Here is an 18,266-nt window from a genome sequence, read left to right as displayed (position 1 = left end):
AGATCTTCCCCTCCACTGTTGGTCAAATAGCCACCTAAATTCAGATGTATAGTTTCAGCTAAGAAGTTACTGTCCTGAATATACACTGTTAACCAAAATGTCAGGAAATATTTCCTTACCTGTGCTCTATTGTAAAGGATTGTGCAATAGCAAAAAAAAAAAAAATGTCATAGAGGACATTTTTTTTTTTTTTTTAATAATTTATTTTCTTTTTTTTTTTTTTTTTTTTTTTAAATATTTTATTGATTGATTTTTTTTAGAGAGAGAGGAGTGAGAGAGAGAGACAGAGAGAGAGAGAGAAGGGGGAGGAGCAGGAAGCATCAACTCCCATATGTGCCTTGACCAGGCAAGCCCAAGGTTTCGAACCGGCGACCTCAGTGTTCCAGGTCGACGCTTTATCCCACTGCGCCACCACAGGTCAGGCTCATAGAGGACATTTTATGTTGAACTATGGATTTGTTTTATACTAAATTATTTTACATTTGAAGTAAGCTATGCATTAAAACTAAAAAAAAAATTTTTTTAAATTGTAACCTAAGTACAATAGCTATGTGCTTAATTTTCTTCCCAAGAACTCTAAAGTAAATATTAACGGATTATGCAATTAAAGGCCAAAAATTCAGAATGTTCAGATTTCTAGAACATTAAGATCTACTCTATTCCTTAGTTCTCCAGGTTTAAGGAAGAAAATAAAGAGTGGAATTTAGCAGACCTGTCACTAGCAAAGCTTGGCTTTCTCCTTGGAGAGAGCAGTAACCCGACTCTGCTTATTACACTGAGAACCTGCACTTAGGATAATTATGGCCCCGTAAGCCATCAGTATCTAGCAGGCAGTATTTGAAATTTCATAGGCTCATTATCAGGTAGGAGTACTGTAACTGAGAGCTGCCAACTAACTAGATTGCACACGACTACAAGTTGTCACGCTGCACTGTATACTATAGCGCTGAAGCAAAAGCAGGAAAAAGGAAGGTATTTTTAAAAAACTCATACAAAGTGAAACACATAAGCAAAAACAAACTAAAATCAAGTATAAAAGTTAAGACCCAGAGGCAGGCACTGTTAACATTTAGGAATATCGCCTTGTGAACTTTTTCTACATATATATTATTCACATAGAGGAGGGTTTTACTCCATACTCAGAAATCATTACTTCTATCGCCCAAAGAAATTAGCACCAATTAGGTAAGAAAGCAGATTTGAAACACAATAATTACCAAGTATTCATTTCTTCTCTCTCACAAAGATCTGAGCTGCTATAAGCAGATTTAGCTACTTCTTAAAATGGCAGGAACTACTATGATCACTTAATCTTAAAAGTATTGGTATTTCTTTTAAACTCACTATCTCAAGCACTAGAGAAAAACCAAAATGAGGATTTTTGTTAATTCCTATTAAAATTACCTGTTCTGAAAATCAGCAACCATGTCCCGCCTCTCCGAGATCTTTGATGAGCCATCAAGCCTCATATAGGTATGCTTCCTGTAAACCATATATTCCTGCCAATCAAGAGTAAATAATCAGTCTGATGCAAATAACTGTATTCCAGTTCCCACAAGCATCTACCCACCTTCTGCCTCATCCATACAGCAGGCAAGTCATTACATCCAGAATGAGGAGAAAGCAATCTCAAAAGTACAGGAATTTAATTTGTAAATGGGTGTGCTGCCAGTGTGGAAAAATTGAGGGTAATCTGAAGACTACAACCACCCTCAATTTCAACTTGGAAACTAATCTTATTTCTGTAGATATCTATAGGTTTCAGAAAAAACAAAAAACAAACAAATAAACAAAATGAAATCTCCAAACCAAAATGGCTTTTCAGTCACCAGCCAGATGTTTCTCACAGATAGACTATCTAGTTTTCTTTCAGTAAAAAGCACTTGCCCAGAGGGTTTCTCCCAGCAAACCCTTGCTGACTAAAGTCCTTGAATTTACAGCCTAAACTTCCTTTTCCAGCAGAAAATGCATCACTGTTGAGGCCGAAGCATCAGAGTGAAGAGAAGACAAGGTAACTTTCTATAGCAGAGAATGTTCCTAATATCATGTGTAAGACGAATCACAGCTTTTAAGTATAGAGAAGAGACTTCAAGAGATACAATGGAAGAGGGCCTATCTGCATTCTTAGAAATTGCAATTATTCTTACAGATGACATCCAAATGAGCACTGATTTCCTCTTTCTTTACTCCTGATTACTGGATTACAATTCAAGAAGTCCATTTGTACAGAAACTATTATAAAAATTCAACACAGATGCCTACTTACAAGAAACACCATAAAACAGTCATTTTGGTTCTAAAGTAACTTCTCCTTATTGAAAAAAACTAACCATTTCTACATTTGGGAGATGTATATGTTAATTACTTTTCTGTGGTCAAATGTTCTTTTATGACCAGATTCTCATACACAGCTCCTTAGAGCTGGCTGGGTTTTTCAGCACACAAGGCTGCTACCGTTTGGCACAGCTGGTGCAGTTATGTGGCAGCCTACTCTTAGAGCTCCTTCATGTCTTGGCAGAGGTCTCTGGCTAGGGTAACTGTGAAGTGGAGCTGGTAGACAATGTTCATTAAGGTACACCTCTTCACTCTGTTTTATCTATGTATAAATATATATATATTTTTACTATTTCTTTCTGTCTTCAGCTAGTTCTCTAAGGACTCTGATAATCAAAGAGGGGCAAAAAATATTCATGTTCACATTTAGAGGTATAACCCTATAATGGAATGGGGTTAAGGACAGACAAGTAGGGGGGTTTTAGATAAGGTGAAATTCAGGAAAGAAAATAAAAAATGATGAAGGCGGGGAATGCTGCCATCCAGACCAACAAAGTAATGAGACTACACAGACAGACATCCTACAAACTGGGACTTTAACCAAAAGGTGGGCTTCTTGTAAGACACTGTTTTGCCTTTTAAACCAGAACTTCTAACCTCAGTGAGAACACTGAATGAATGAGTCTTCTGTAGATCTTGCTGTTCACATCATTTATATATCAAGGTTAGCACAATGCCAGAGATATATATTAATCCTAGACCATAATCAAACCAACACTGATTATAGACAGCCTGTTACTAAGGCAACAAAAGCGAATCTTTTCTGCTTACTGCTTAAGCCTGTGCTTTCCCACTCAGGAGAGTAGTGGGATTTCAGATTTAAATGAGTTTAGATCCTATTTCAGCAGATAGCTTCAAAACAAGTAAATGGACATGGAAAAAGAAATTAAAAGCAGAATAGAGGAATGTCTACATTCTCATGCCAAGCCACAGAAAAACAGCTAAAAAGATAAAGACTGAGCTAAAAAAGCAATTTAATATTTCTTTCATTCACAAATTCTGGTTATACCAAAGTTATTCTAGCTGTCTCTCAAAGTTTAGACTGTTTAGAAAAGATACTTAATCAAATGTTTATCTGAAAAGAAATACCTAATTTCTTCTGTAAATTTTAAAAACCTGTGCCTATTTTTTTTTTTTTAATTTATTGATTTCAGCAACAGAGGAAGGGAGAGAGAGAGAGACAGAGAGGGACAGGAACATTGTACTGTTCCTGTATGTGCCCTGACCAGGGATTGAACCAGCAACCTCTGCACTTTGGGATAATGCTCTAACCAATTTTGCTATCTGGCCAGGGCCCTGTGCCTATTCTTATTCCTAGTTCAGTTTTCCTATAATCCTAAAAACATCTAATGACTTAGCACACAATTCAATTCTATTTTGTTAAAATAAAAACACAAATTCTAACAAATGATTTGATAGTTCTCAATGTACTTTTGAAAATGTATTTTAAAAATTGATCTAAAAATATCTACCTTAATAAAAACATCAAAAGGTTTTCTAAGATTCAACTTTAAGAGTCTTGCTTAACATATATATATACACATATTTTTTAAAGTGAGATGAGGAGAGATAGTGAGACAGACTCCTGCATGTGCCCCGACTGGGATCCACCCGGCAACTCCCATCTTGGACCAACCGAGCCACTGGCTGCCTGAGACAAAGAGGGAGAGAAGGGGGAGAGGGCAGGAGAGAGAAGCAGATGTCTCTTCTCCTGTGTGCCCTGACCAGGGATCGAACCTGGGACGTCCATACGCCAGGCCGACGCTCTATCTACTGAACCAGCCACCCAGGGCAATACATTCTTTTCACAGCCAGCAACTGAGTCTGGTTAGTTAGAAAATAAGATAGCACAATGTTCCCAGTCATTCCTCAACTCACTGTGGTACATTCACATGTCTGAGGACCACTGCTGGATGGTTACCACTTGCTGGTTGACTTTACTGTGGTTTATAGGAACTGTGTTATGCTTATTACTCCTGTACATTAATGAGGGCTGATGGGACAGAAAGACCAACCATTATCCAGTCCTTCCTTACATTAGGTACCCTGCAGAAACCAAGGGTATCTCTCACTCAAGTCCGCTTTTGAGAGGCTTAGAAAATAATCACCAGAATAATTAAATTTCCTGGAGTCTTGTCCCAAGAATTCCTTTAGCTCCACTTAGAGTAGCAAAGAGAGACACCAAATGTAGACTTTCTTCCTCTCCCAGAGGTCTCATAATTTAGTATCCTCCTTAAAAAAGCAACAACCAGTACTCCCAAGTGGATTCATGTGGATCAATAACTACAGTAATCTCTAATACAATTAAACTAATAAAATAAAAATTATGGCTTTTAACATTTAAGAAGTCTTGAGACCTATAGTCTAGTAGATACTATTTTTTAAAAAATCACTGAAGAAGTCAAAGGGGTTGTGGACAAGTGTACTCTTGGCATTTGAGTGGTGGTTCTCAACCAGGATTAAAAATACCTGTGCATAGACCCACCCCAGGGATTCTGTCGGTCTGGGCTAGGGCCTGGACCAGTTTATTGTTGAAAAGCTCCAAAGATGACTACAATAGATACCTTGCATCTGCAGTTAAGAACAAGCACTACAGAGAAAAGGCAAAGCAGGGTCTGTTAGAATCTTACTATTTCAAGGATGGCCCTCAGATGAGCAGCACTGGCAACACCTGAAGTTTGTTAGAAATGCAGAATAGAGGGGTAACATCCATAACCTAGTGAATCAGAATTTGCATTTTAACATGTGTGCCTTGTAAGTACATTTAAGTTTGAGAAACACTGTTGTATAACATATTCTTATGCTATTTTTAAAGCACTGAAACATTATTTTCAAGCAAAATCTTATAGGAAAGCCCTCTAATATAAAATAGATAAGAAGCATTACTATTCTGGTTGGTGAAGAAGGGTAGGGAGTTCAGGTCCCCACCTGCTTAATTTCTATTTAGGTCTCCTACCCTCTAACCTACTCCACCAGTTTGAAAACCACCACCGTAGACTACAAGTTGAGAAGACAGCTCAGTTCTGGACCACATCCATAAGTCCTACTTTTTATAGCAGTGGCAAGGAAACAGAAGTGTTAGGATAACTCAAAATATAGGTTAAGCAAGTGCCTCTAACTCCTTAAAAGATACCAAATAAAAGCAAACATTCACATACTCAATGGTGTAATACAGAGGGACTAGGTTCATCTTGAAGTAGTAGTGATAATGATGATGGCCAGCATTTATTGAACATTTACTAAGTGACAATCATTATTCTATGTATTTTACCTGAGTTTGCCTATCTAATCCTCACCATAGCCTTCAAAGGTAGGTGTTATTACTGTTACTCCAATTTTACAGATGTTAAGTAAGGTCTGTAAAGTGACAAAGGCAGTAATGGAGCTAGGATTGGAACTCAGGTAGACTGGTTCCAGAGTCTTTGGCTTAACCCCTCTATTGCTTCTCAAATGAAACAGAAGCACACCAACACTAGGGAATAAAAGAGGGTGGGATGGGGAGAGAAGCCTCATAAGGTTCTTAATATATTCTGTCCATAACCTTCATCCATTGTCAAATAAAGAAAGGATAATTGGGCACTTGAAAAAATAAAAGAAAATGTTTATATGTCTATAACATGAACTTCCATTCTGAGACTTCCTTTTCATTTTAAAGTTGCCTCTGACATTCGCTTTAATGCAATTTCACTTTCATAAACCATTTTTTGGGGAAAGACTCAGTATGATCCACAAACCTGCAGATGTGGCATAACTATTTTCCTAGACATGCCCTTTTCCATTGTTGGGATCGAACTCCACCAAAAAGTGAGACTCCTCTCAACATCTATTACAACCTCTCTGTTGTCCAGGTAAGTTGCACCAAGTGAATGAAATATGGCAGCCATCCCTCCTATATCTAACACAGAGTCCTTTGAAGTGAGAACTAATCACAAGGCATTCATGGGCCCACCATAATCTGACTTCAAACTACTTGTGTTATTTCTTTTCCTCCTAAACCACTTGCTGCAGTCACACCTCCCTCAAATGTCTTCTACTTCCTCATCCCTGCCTTTTTACATCTGGCTTCCTTAGTCTGGAATGCCCTCCTCCTTGATGGCTGAAATTCTATTTAAGTTCAGTTCTATTTAAGTTAAGTTCACTGACTACGTAAAACCTTCCTCAAGTGACCCCTTTAGAAATAAATGTATCCCTCCTGCTATGTTCAGCAGTTTATGCTTCATTTTTTGCATCAGTATCAGGGTACACTTGACAGTTATTTGAGTTTGTAATAAACATACACACACACTAGATACAGTCCTTGCAGTCAAAGACCACATTGAACTGATAGTTACATCTGCCTAGCACAATGCCTTACTCATAGTTGGCATGAAAAAGAAATCAGCTAAACAGAATATAGGATGACTGTAACACATGTCCTTTATTCTTAAGACCTAATGAAATGTTAGTCAACAGTGACTCCAATTTGCTTTACATTCCATGGGACAATTTTAGAATATCCAGCTTTCCAGTGTGTTCAGAATCACAGTTCCCAAAGGTAACTTGAAGTTACATTTATGAGAAGCCAGCTCATAAACAATAGAACGTCTGGCCAGGATGAATCCTTCCCTAGTAATGTACCTGCTGACTGGGCAAGTTATACAACCCAGTCTCTCAAATGTCATTATTAGCTATGGATTATCTGGATTTAGTTCTGAGTTGTACTGTTTTCATATGTTGGTGTAATTCAAGATTTGTCTGGGTTTTAGTACTTAACAATCACACCACATACAGCACCAGTTGGCTGACCCTTTCCAAGTACTTCTATTGTATTGCATAGAAAATACTGAGGCTTATTTCCTTAAACTACAGACTCAGTTGCTTGATGCAATAGGAATGAGTCTCAAAAGAGACGACCCAGAGATAATGTAAGTCACATGTATGGAGTTAAAAAGCTCTCTGCAAAATCCCAAACTAGAATGAAAATGATGGTGGTAGGAAAAGTTTTTCTGACATCCAGTTGAACACCACCATCCCCATTGCACATGGGCTGTATCTGTTTCCATAGTACCCTTACCAGCCAAGATCCTATAGATGACTTAGCAAATATAAACCCATAATATTACATTTAGTGATCTATCATATCCTCCTCTATTTATGTTCTTAACTTCTGCCCGTGGCACACTGAAAATTCTTGGCTTTGGATATTAAGCAGTCTCTTTTTTATCCCTATCCAGAAATACTATTATGGATACCATGGGAAAGGAGACAACATTTCAGAATACAGAATTCTATTTGGAAGAAGATCTGATATATTCACAAGAAATTTAAATTGAAGTCAGATTTTTGCCTAAGTGAAGGAGGTTATCAATCACTTTAGAAAATACTGAGCAAATGCTAAGTGCCCAGAACTAGTATTTCTCAAAAAATGGAAATTTCTGTGAATTACTGTCTTCTAGTTCTTCTGAGTCTCAAGAAACAGTCAGATGGCCAAAGCTATAAAGCACACACACACAGTGCCCCTGCCAAAGGCTACTGCATGAAAGACAATGCTGACACGCTCCACAGGACAGCTTCAAGGCCTGGAGAGTTTCTCACTCTGACCCTACTGAAAGCTTTTCTTTCCCTCCCTGACACACAGGGTACAGGAAGTCAAAGGAAAAAAAAAACCCCAAAAGAAATGTTAAAAAAGAAAATCTAACACACAAATAAAAATCACAACATTTTGTAAATAAAGAAGCAAGGCAAGAGTCAAGGTATTTCTTTAAAGAAAAGGTTAAGTGTACTTAAGGAAAAGCACCTATACAGAAGAGCTCTTCTATAACATGATCTTTAGGGTACATGCACCAGGTCATGCTTTAAAGCTGAATGGCTCTAATGGATGTTTACAGTGAAAGATCCCATTATGAAATGACTGAAAAATCTCCAAATACACTTTGAAAAGATAAAGAAATGAAATGATTAGATATATACTAAGACTATGCTCTTTGAATACAGGATGTGATTTATTTGGGTAAATAACATTAAATAGCCAAAAATCCCAACAAAAGAAAAAACAAAGTTTTAGGAAATTTATTGTTGAAAAAGACTAGAATAGTATTAAGAAACACACAACAGTTTCATTTTAGTTTTTCAGTAAAACATAAAAACAGCTGGAACATTTTTGGCTTTAGTATCCTAGATGCATGTTATACATATGGATAAAGAATGTTAACAGTTGTGAAATTCAGGCTTTGAATCTGCTTTCCCCTAATTCAGAATTCCCCATAGACATATGCAACTATACTTAGAGAAGGTTTTCAAGCTGCCTTGTTTGCAAACTACCCGCAAAGTCCAACCTCCCCCTCCACCTTGTCCAAAAACCCTACTGGATTAGAGAGATAGGAAGCGACTGCGGTAGGTAAGGATTATAGCACTCATCCTGAAAAAAACTTCATGTTCACACTTTGATTTACTTATTTTAGTAATGTTTATGTACTTAGAAGTGTGCAATATACAGGGTGAGGAACTGAAACATAGGACACTATCAAATTTAAATCATCCACACTCACCTTCTTCTACTAGAGTTAGCTTCTTTTTTGGTGGTTTGTCCACTTTCCCTTGGAACTTTCCTTTAATATGAATCAACTTTTAGGACTCTATTACTCTTATATAACCTTAGAAAAGAAAGATCATCACCTCCCTTACAAAATCCTTAATATATTGCTTTTTCTGTAATTCTTAGCAATGTAAGATCACTATTTCATCTATACTTCCCTGACTCTTTGGGACAAGCAAGTGCACGTCATCTAAAAAGAGTCCCGCTGGCCTGACCTGTGGTGGCGCAGTGGATAAGGCGTAGACATAGAACGCTGAGGTTGCTGGTTTGAAACCCTGGGCTTGCCTAGTCAAGGCACACATGACAACCAATCAATGAATAACTAAAGTGAAACAACTATGAGTTGATACTTCTTGCCCCACCCCATAAAATAAAAAAATAAAATCTTTAAATAAAAAGAGTCCTACTGCCTTGGCCGGTTGGCTTAGCGGTAGAGCGTCGGCCTGGTGTGCAGGAGTCCCGGGTTCGATTCCCGGCCAGAGCACACAGGAGAAGCGCCCATCTGCTTCTCCACCCCTCCCCCTCTCCTTCCTCTCTGTCTCTCTCTTCCCCTCTGGCAGCCGAGGCTCCATTGGAGCAAAGATGGCCTGGGCACTGGGGATGGCTCTGTGGCCTCTGCCTCAGGCGCTAGAATGGCTCTGGATGCAACAGAGCGAAGCCCCAGAGGGGCAGAACATCGCCCCCTGGCGGGCATGCTGGGTAGATCCCGGTCGGGCACATGTGGGAGTCTGTCTGACTGCCTCCCCATTTCCAGCTTCGGAAAAATGAAAAAGAAAAAAAGAGTCCTACTGAAGGAGAGTTAATTCATGGTTTTGGCTGCTGGCATCACCTGCTTTAACAGAACATTAAAGATGCAGGCTGTCCTTTTGTTTTAAATTATCACTATTAGGACCTTGAACCCAGTCAAGATTTTTATCAAATACAATGGCTTAACCACCTCTCTTACAGTGACTTACAGTCACTGCTAAGCAAGCATTCTCCATCATTTAAAAATAAGTAACCTACTTATAATACAAAGCAGAAAGTGTGGCCTGTTGGTAGCATTCTGGGGCTAAATACTACATAAAACATAAGACTTAGTGATTAAACTAACCTCAAATATTATTTATGTCTTTTGCTAAAAAAAGTTTCCCAATTATTTAAAGAAGAGCCTGCCACCAAATTCAAATAAACTCATTGCAAAGTTCAACAAGCCAGCCTTGGCTTCCAAAAAAACCTAAAAATCCTTCCCTACTGCTACCCTTTATTTCTGCTGTACTGATATGATCCCTACTCCCTTATTCCTAGATAGGGATAATCATGGTTCAATTTCCACTCATTACCAACTATTCCTTGGAGTAGTAGGGTTAGAATAGGAAACCTTAGATATATAAAACCCACAGGAAAACATAAGAATATTTATACACTACTGATATCCAGGAGTTTTAGCTTCTTTCCAAGTGGCTTCCCAACCTTCTTGCACTCAAGTTTACTCTAGTGGTTGGTGATTATTCATCCTCACTTTCACTCTCCTGTTTCGATGTCCATGACTTCCTCTCCCTCAAGTAAGAAGTAACTACTCAGACAACAAGAAAGCAGAGAGAATGTCATCAGAAAAGCTGCCTGTACAGTAAGACTGCTGTATCCTTCATTATAACCCAGTGGTTGTCAATTTTGGTTGCAAACTAGAATTACCTTAGGAGCTTTTAAATATCCTATGCCTAGATCTCATTCCAAATTTACTAAATAAGAATCTCTGAGGATGAGAACAGACATCAATATTTGGTAAAGTTACCCCATGAGACTGCAATATGTAGTCAAGTTGAAACTATTACATCAACTCAGGATGAATAGCTGTTTTCTGATTTTTTACAGAGAAGTAACCCCAAACCTTGTATTCCATATACTATTTCAGAGGACTTTTCAAGAAATTCTTAGGCTCTGATCTATACTTTATTATTTTTTTTCCCATTGTTTTCAAGTGAGAGGAGAGGAGATAGAGATGCATCCCAACTGGGATCCATCCAGCAACCCCCGTCTGGGGCCTATGATCAGCCCATCTGGGGTCATGCCAGCTATTTTTAGCACCTGAGGCAGAGGCTCCACGGAGCTATCCTCAGTGCCCAGGGCTGATGCACTTGAACCAATGGAGCCATGGCTGCAGGAGGGGAAGAGAGGTGGGGGAAGGGATGAAGAAGTAGATAATTGCTTCTCCTGTGTGACCTGACTGGGAATTGAACCTAGACATCCACACTCCAGGCCAACACTCTACCACTGAGCCAACCAGCCAAGGCCCTGATCTACTTTAATTTTAGGGAATTTCTTTCCTAGTAAAGAAAGGGAGTAGGGGTGTTTTACTTCACTGATATAAGAAGAAGGCAGAAATCCTTTGCATACTCTCACATCTGCCAGCGCCGCTTCTCTTCCTTTACAGACAGTAAAATCACAAAGAGGTTTTGAGTTCTCATTAGGCAGGACAGATATTAGTCATAAACATCTGATTCCTATAAGTTAAATATCAAGGTATCCTAGGTCCCAAGGTTCCTTCTCCTACCTCCAGTAGGTCTATCATCCTGGTCATCTGGGAGTAGATAAGGACCCTATGTCCTTGAGACTTGAGCCGAGTTAGCAGGACATCAAGGGCATACAGCTTTCCACTGTCAGTGATGAGGCTCTCCTTGCCTAGGGAGAAGAAAAGGGGGAAGGGGAAAACTGTATTTAATTGAAGCAGCAAAATCACTCACTGCAAAGCTGTATGCAGCCAAAATCACTACAACCAGGATGCTTATCATCATGGGAAGAGGAAAGTACTTTAGAGAAGAATGCAAAGCACTGTTAAATTCTGATCCAATAGTGCTCTGGGAAGATATATCCTGAAAGTGGGATGTGTAGGTTCCTTCTCAGTTGACAATTCTCAATCAGACACAGGCATCTGCCACTTTTCTGCTCTAATTCTTACTCAGAAGACAGCAGGTACACATCTAAGTGACCTGTAAGTAACCTGAGAAACCTTTTGTTTCTGTGTCCATATTACGTCTGGATATCTGTTTCTGCTAGTTCTGTGACTAAGTGGTTTCCTTTCTGGAAGCACAAGAATGTGAAGAAACAAGGCCTGCTCCTGCCTGTCCCTAGAGACACTTACACATCAAGAAATGCAACTAAACATACCCTCTTCTGCCTTTTTTTTTATAAACCAAAAACTCCTACTGAATGATTTCAAATAGGTGGGCTGGTAAAGCTGTAATTCAATAAAAGGTCTATAGCAGGGGTCCCCAAACTTTTTACACAGGGGGCCAGTTCACTGTTCCTCAGACCGTTTGAGGGCCGGACTATAAAAAAAACTATGAACAAATCCCTATGCACACTGCACATATCTTATTTTAAAGTAAAAAAACAAAACGGGAACAAATACAATATTTAAAATAAAGAACAAGTGAATTTAAATCAACAAACCGACCAGTATTTCAATGGGAACTATGCTCCTCTCACTGACCACCAATGAAAGAGGTGCCCCTTCCGGAAGTGCAGCGGGGGCCAGATAAATGGCCTCAGGGGGCCGCATGCGGCCCGCGGGCTGTAGTTTGGGGACCCCTGGTCTATAGGGTTTGTTCAGCTTTTCAAAAAGATTGACTTTGGGTTTCTGTGAAATGGAAGCTGTTTTCACTCACTCACTTGTGCTGTCTCCTTCCTCCTCCCATTAAAAAAAAACCAAAACAATCTTTCAGTCAAAGATCTTTTAAGAATACTTAACTCACAAATTTTCATCTTATCCATTCAGCATCATTCAACTCCCATCACATTTCAGGAAGTAGAGTTTCCTGTTTGCAGACTGGTCCATAAACATGCCCTGAACAATTGCTGTTATTAAGAGGGGAAGAGATGAGGGTTATGGGGCTGGGAGATTTAAGAGTATATGTGGAAGTGACTGTGGAACAAAAAAAAAGGGAGAGCGAAAGGCTAGAGATATTACACAACTAACCATAAAAGCAAAAAAGAAAATTGTTAAGAAAATGATACTGTCTATCCTTAGCTTCTGGGTTTGAACCTATGGTTTTTCCTTAGAACTGCAGAGCAATCCAAGAGTTCTCAATGGTCATGTCTCAGTTCTTGCCACTATTTGCCAAGTGCACAATTATTGTATAAACTGAACAAGAACGGATGTGCTGACAGCACCATAACAAATCATCAGCCACTGTGTTTGCTACTAAGCCACAGGTCCTGGATGTTTACTCCTCTGCACTGCAGCCTGCCTTTTCCCACCTTCGGAATGCTGCCAGGCCACATCTCTCCCTCCACCACCCCTCCCTGAGGCTGTGGCACACACCTTTGTTCAGCCTCTTTGTTTGGTCCTGTTTAGATTATTGCAATGCTCTTCTTTTTGTTGGTCTCCTTACCAACACAATCAAATGACTGCAGCTGGGACAGAACCGATTGCTAAGCCCTCTCTCTGGCACCAGACAAGGAGTCCTGTATAAATTCCAAGTCTGATGAGGCAGAAACACTTTCATAACAACTTCAAGGTTTTCTTCTGTCACAATTGCCCTTCTCCTTTAAGTGGATCCTCTATGGTCCTTCAATTTGGATAGCTCCTACACATTCCCCATAGAGCTACCAATTTTAGAAAATAAATTTTTTTTTCTCATTAAAAGCACAGGAAGGTGAAAAAAAAAAAGGCCTATATATTTTCCAGTCACTGAGCAAGAGTGGGCAAGCTAAACTCACCAAATTTCAGCAGTTTGCTTCTCTCTCCATTTGCATATACTCCCTCAACACAAATATATAAGCATATATAAATCTGTCTTGTGCCTGAAAAATTTTTTTTCTGAAAGTATGTTCATTAAAGGTGGGGACAGTGAAACAAGGAAGCACTTAGGATAGAAGAAGCAACCAGAGAGCCTAGCAGGCCTGCTATGGCCCACTGGGAAGTCAGAGAAAGGGGGCCTTGGAGACAGGTTCGGGGCTAGTCCAGGAGGAGCTGCTGCTGCCCCTTGCTCCCCTGCTTGCAAGTCTCAAAGGGAGCCTTAGAATACAGGAGGTGCATACTTGAGAAGGAAAAAAAGTATAGGCATGCTCCTGGGAGGGAGCGCATACCTCTTGTGTCTGAATTTTTAGACATTTCAATTCATCTCAGAGTCATGATTCAATGTTTTCCACACATTCCTCCTTCCCACATCTACTTTATTTAACTAACCAGAATGAACTGAGGCTAAGATTCAGAAAGCTCAGAAATGATGATGGGCATATACCTGGATGGGTACAACTCTGATGCACTGAGAGAAGTAAGAAGTGGTACCTGTTGCTAGCCGTTCTTGTGTAGGTGGGGGAAGTGGAAGTGAGCAGAGTGGATTTCTTTGGACTGCCCTTAAGGAAAGGCCTAAGAAGAAAGAGACTTCAGCAATAGCCTTAAAACACATAAGCAATAAGCAGTATTTCTGTTTCTCTGGTAAGCATACTAGACAGAAGTAGTAAGCTTCCAGTATTTGTCCTTAGAAAGAAATACAGAAAAATTGGTTTCTTTCTCTGTACATACCAATGTCTTCTGGGTCTGGCATCCATGACCCAATTTTTTAGGAGCTACCCAAGTTGCACTGGACAACAGCACAACCTATTGCTAAGCAGGGCACAGAGCCAAGAAGAGCACAATTTCCTAGATATTAGGCTGATTCTGCCAAGCCAAACCCTTGTCCAGCCCCTTCTTTAAAAATAGGAGCTCCAAAAAATGTTGAAGGAAACAGACCTACTTTCTTGCAATCTTCCCCATAATTCTATGGTACAGTCTTATAGTATTTTCACTTAGATATAGGTTCTTACTAATCACAGTGTAAGATCCTGCTCAGAGACAAAATGAATGTATCCCATAGTAGTAAAACCAGGTAACATAGTACACAATATCTCCTTTTACCAAGGAGAAGAGATTAGACTTTTGAAGGGACTGCAGATCCTTCTCCCAGTGAAACATGGAGATGTGTTCAATGTGTGAAATCAAGATTTTGGTTAGTCTCTCAAGGAATGTAATGGAACCAATTCAAGGAAAAAGAAAATGAAAAAGTACAGAGTAAAGAGAGAGAAAATATAGGTTCCAGTGACCTACCCCCCACCCTTGCTGCCATGTCCCAGCCAGTCTGCAGAGCACAATAGGGTCAGTGAGGAGCTGGTTGGTTCTCACAGTAAACAGCCCATGAGGCTGGTGCTTTTTATCGATGCGAAAAGAACTCAGACACTTCCTGCTATTTAAACAAAGTCCATTTTTCTTTCAAAGAACAGGAAAAGCCACAAGAGATTCCCACAGCGCCAGCAATAAGCCTTCTACTGCTGTACTGGGAACTAAGCAGCCAGAATGAAAAGGGAGAAATGAAGAAATAAGGTGTCATCTTGCTTCTTTTAATACCTATGGTTAATCTTCTGCCTAGAAGTCTGTGGTTTCCATACCTGCTGGATTCTATCCCTCTATTTGCACCAATATTCAGGCATTCTTTATACTTAGGGTTTTCCTTTATTTTCCAACAATATATCTCCATTCACTGCTTTACATGTTCTAAGTCAGCTATGAGGCCATTTACAACACTATTCTCATATACCCAAAATGGTACCTTCCAGTTCAAAGCACCCCAAAGCCACTAGAGCAAGTTGAACTGAAGTCTCTTGACACTTGACAAAGTTCACACTAAAATGGAAAAGCCAGGCCTTACATCCTGAATCCAGTTATCTCTTAGAAACAGCAGATTTTCTCTTTAGTGCTTAGCTCTAGTTTACTTCCACTACATGCCAATAAGATGAATACAAGCAAAGTATCAGAGAATTTGGACAACCAAAAACTAACATGGTCGCTTTCAGCTACTGCTCCAGTCTGCCAGCAGGTGTAAGCAAAAAATATGAGCCTATGAACCCTGTGTTCAATTTCCTTAAAAGTAGTCTCACTGAAGCAAAGATGAAAACTTAGTTTCTTTCCAACCCATGACCATGACCCTGTAGGTCTGGGAATCTGCTAGCACTTTGGCACAAAACCCACTGTTTTTCTTCTGGTTATCATTCAAATCTCTAGTGCTTCGTGCAGGACACTGTTTATGCTACTTAAACTAGGCTTTCTATGAGTGATGACATTCTTATTCATTCCAGTGGCAATGGCACAAGACAACTGTACTCATTCGAGTTGGAGCCTCTCCTACCAAGTTTATTTCTGTCTCCTCCCTTTTGTAAGATGGCATTCCTTTCTCAGCTATAAGCTTGTCAAAGGACAGTATTTAAGCTCAAGTCCAGAACACATTTCTCTCTACTCAAGTGTACTTATATATACTTACCTATAAGTTTATAATCCAGAAGAAGCAGAAATAGCCAAAACTTTTGGGTTACAAATACCTGAAACCACTATATGCAGCATCTCCCTGGTTCTCCCCTTGCAAAAGTGGGGAACAGATTTCAAGAAAACGGAGTACTCACCTGGAATCCTGATGAAAGACCAGCCATTCTGAGGCCTGATGCTCCACAGTCCTCCAACTGGCTCTGGGAAGAACTGGGACCGTCGATTTAGCCAGTCTGCTGCCAGTTCAGGGGCCCCATTCAACAAACACTGCTTGGCTGCTGGACTCCCTCCTTCCTTCAGCACTTGCCGCTCATATTCTGCACTTCGGTCATTGCAGTAAGAATCCAATGGCACTGCAGTGACCTGCAGTCAAAGAGTCAAATGAGATGTGTTTTTTTTTCACATTTTCCACACCCACTAAGGTTTTTTAAAAATAATTTAGTGAGCCTTCCTAGGTAAAAGGCCAACCTCTTATAACATGAACCTACAACAAAACTAAGGCTCCAAAGAGTTGCTGGAGTTTGGAAATAAACTAGGATACCAGGTTAGGAATAATTCTCTCTCTCTCTCTCTCTCTCTCTCTCTCTCTCTCTCACACACACACACAGACACACACACACACTGCCTTGCACCTCCGTTCACTGCTGGATGTTGCTTTTGGCAAAGTTCTATTTGCCATACATAAGATTGTGAGGTCAGAAAGGGAGCTGGAGCTAGGAAGCCATCATTAAAGTGCAGAGTACTGCTTGGTACACTTGAAACTATTTTTAATGATTCTAGGGCAAAGATCCCATGTTTATTAACACTTCTTTCTCCTCTTCCTTGACCTAGCTGCTGATTGGCAAACCTTTTGGAAAATAAAAGAATCTTTCTTTCAGGGCATAAGCTGAGAATGGGGAAAACAACTGTGAGAAGTAGATTCATTTCTTTCTTTTTTTCTATAACTTTAAAAAAATTGATTTTAGAGAGAAAAAAGAATGAGAAAGAGTAATATCAATTTGTTCTCCCACTTATTTATGCATTCAGTGGTTGATTCTTATATGTGCACTGACTGGTGATTGAACCCACAACCTTGGTGTTTTGAGATGACACTCTAACCAAGCTACCTAGGCCAGGGCAGATTCATTCCTTGGCTAGGGTAGACACTATGCACAAATTCTTATCTCATTACTAGGTGCAACAACACTCAAATGCTCTCTCTTCCAATAGAACAGAAGGTTCCTGTCAACACAAAAACACAGGCTTTATTCTTCTTCATTTATCTCTGGATGTATTCCCATCTTAATAAGCAGCTGTGTATTCAGATGGGAGAAGCCAAAAGATGTAGATTTTTAACAAGCATCCCAGCATCTTACACTGAACCTTGAAAAAAAATGCTATGGCACACATAAACAGTCAGTTAGCTTACTATGGAGCTGCAGGTGCCTCTGCTGGGGACTAGAAAATACCAAAACCAGAGAAAGAGCATTATTTATCAATAACCAGAGAATATGATACTCTGTCTTACAGATGAAGCTGACCTGAGTTTGCTAGGGTGCAGTGCCATCTATGGTCCAGAGGCCAAACTACAGAGGGTCACAGCAAGCTGGGTCCCTAGAGGTCTAAAATCCAGTCACACAGAAATTGGTTTAAACAGACATTACTAGGAGGTATTGGTAATAACATATTACCTCTACCCTCTACCCTCTCCAAAAGGAGTTTGTTCTCATTTCCAAGTTTTCATTTTCTCCCACGACAAAGGCAAAGAAACTAAAATACAAAGTAGGCGGATAAAAATTGGGTCTCTCTCTGCTATGGTTTGTCCTGGCAGTGGCCCAGCAGATACTGAATCAGAGCAGACATCTACCATCTAGGGCAGGGGTCCCCAAACTTTTTACACAGGGGGCCAGTTCACTGTCCCTCAGACCGTTGGAGGGCCGGACTATAAAAAAAACTATGAACAAATCCCTATGCACACTGCACATATCTTATTTTAAAGTAAAAAAATAAAATGGGAACAAATACAATATTTAAAATAAAGAACAAGTAAATTTAAATCAACAAACTGACCAGTATTTCAATGGGAACTATGCTCCTCTC

General features: G+C 39.7%; 1 protein-coding gene across 7 annotated transcripts in view; it reads right to left on the bottom strand.

Moving 5' to 3' along the window:
* The window catches only part of INO80 (INO80 complex ATPase subunit), a 168,468-nt gene that overhangs the window by 27,655 nt on the left and 122,547 nt on the right, over positions 1–18,266 (bottom strand). For all 7 annotated transcript variants that reach the window (XM_066277063.1, XM_066277062.1, XM_066277069.1 and 4 more), the window contains 3 exons: positions 16,325–16,550; positions 11,442–11,569; positions 1,405–1,499 (listed from right to left, as the gene is read on the bottom strand). In XM_066277063.1, the coding sequence (XP_066133160.1) occupies positions 1,405–1,499; positions 11,442–11,569; positions 16,325–16,550 (449 nt within the window). The remainder of the gene's footprint in view (positions 1–1,404; positions 1,500–11,441; positions 11,570–16,324; positions 16,551–18,266) is intronic.

The sequence above is a fragment of the Saccopteryx bilineata genome, chromosome 4 (genome assembly GCF_036850765.1).
Source record: "Saccopteryx bilineata isolate mSacBil1 chromosome 4, mSacBil1_pri_phased_curated, whole genome shotgun sequence".
Taxonomy (NCBI): Eukaryota; Metazoa; Chordata; class Mammalia; order Chiroptera; family Emballonuridae; genus Saccopteryx; species Saccopteryx bilineata.
This window is presented reverse-complemented; position numbering and strand designations above follow the sequence as displayed.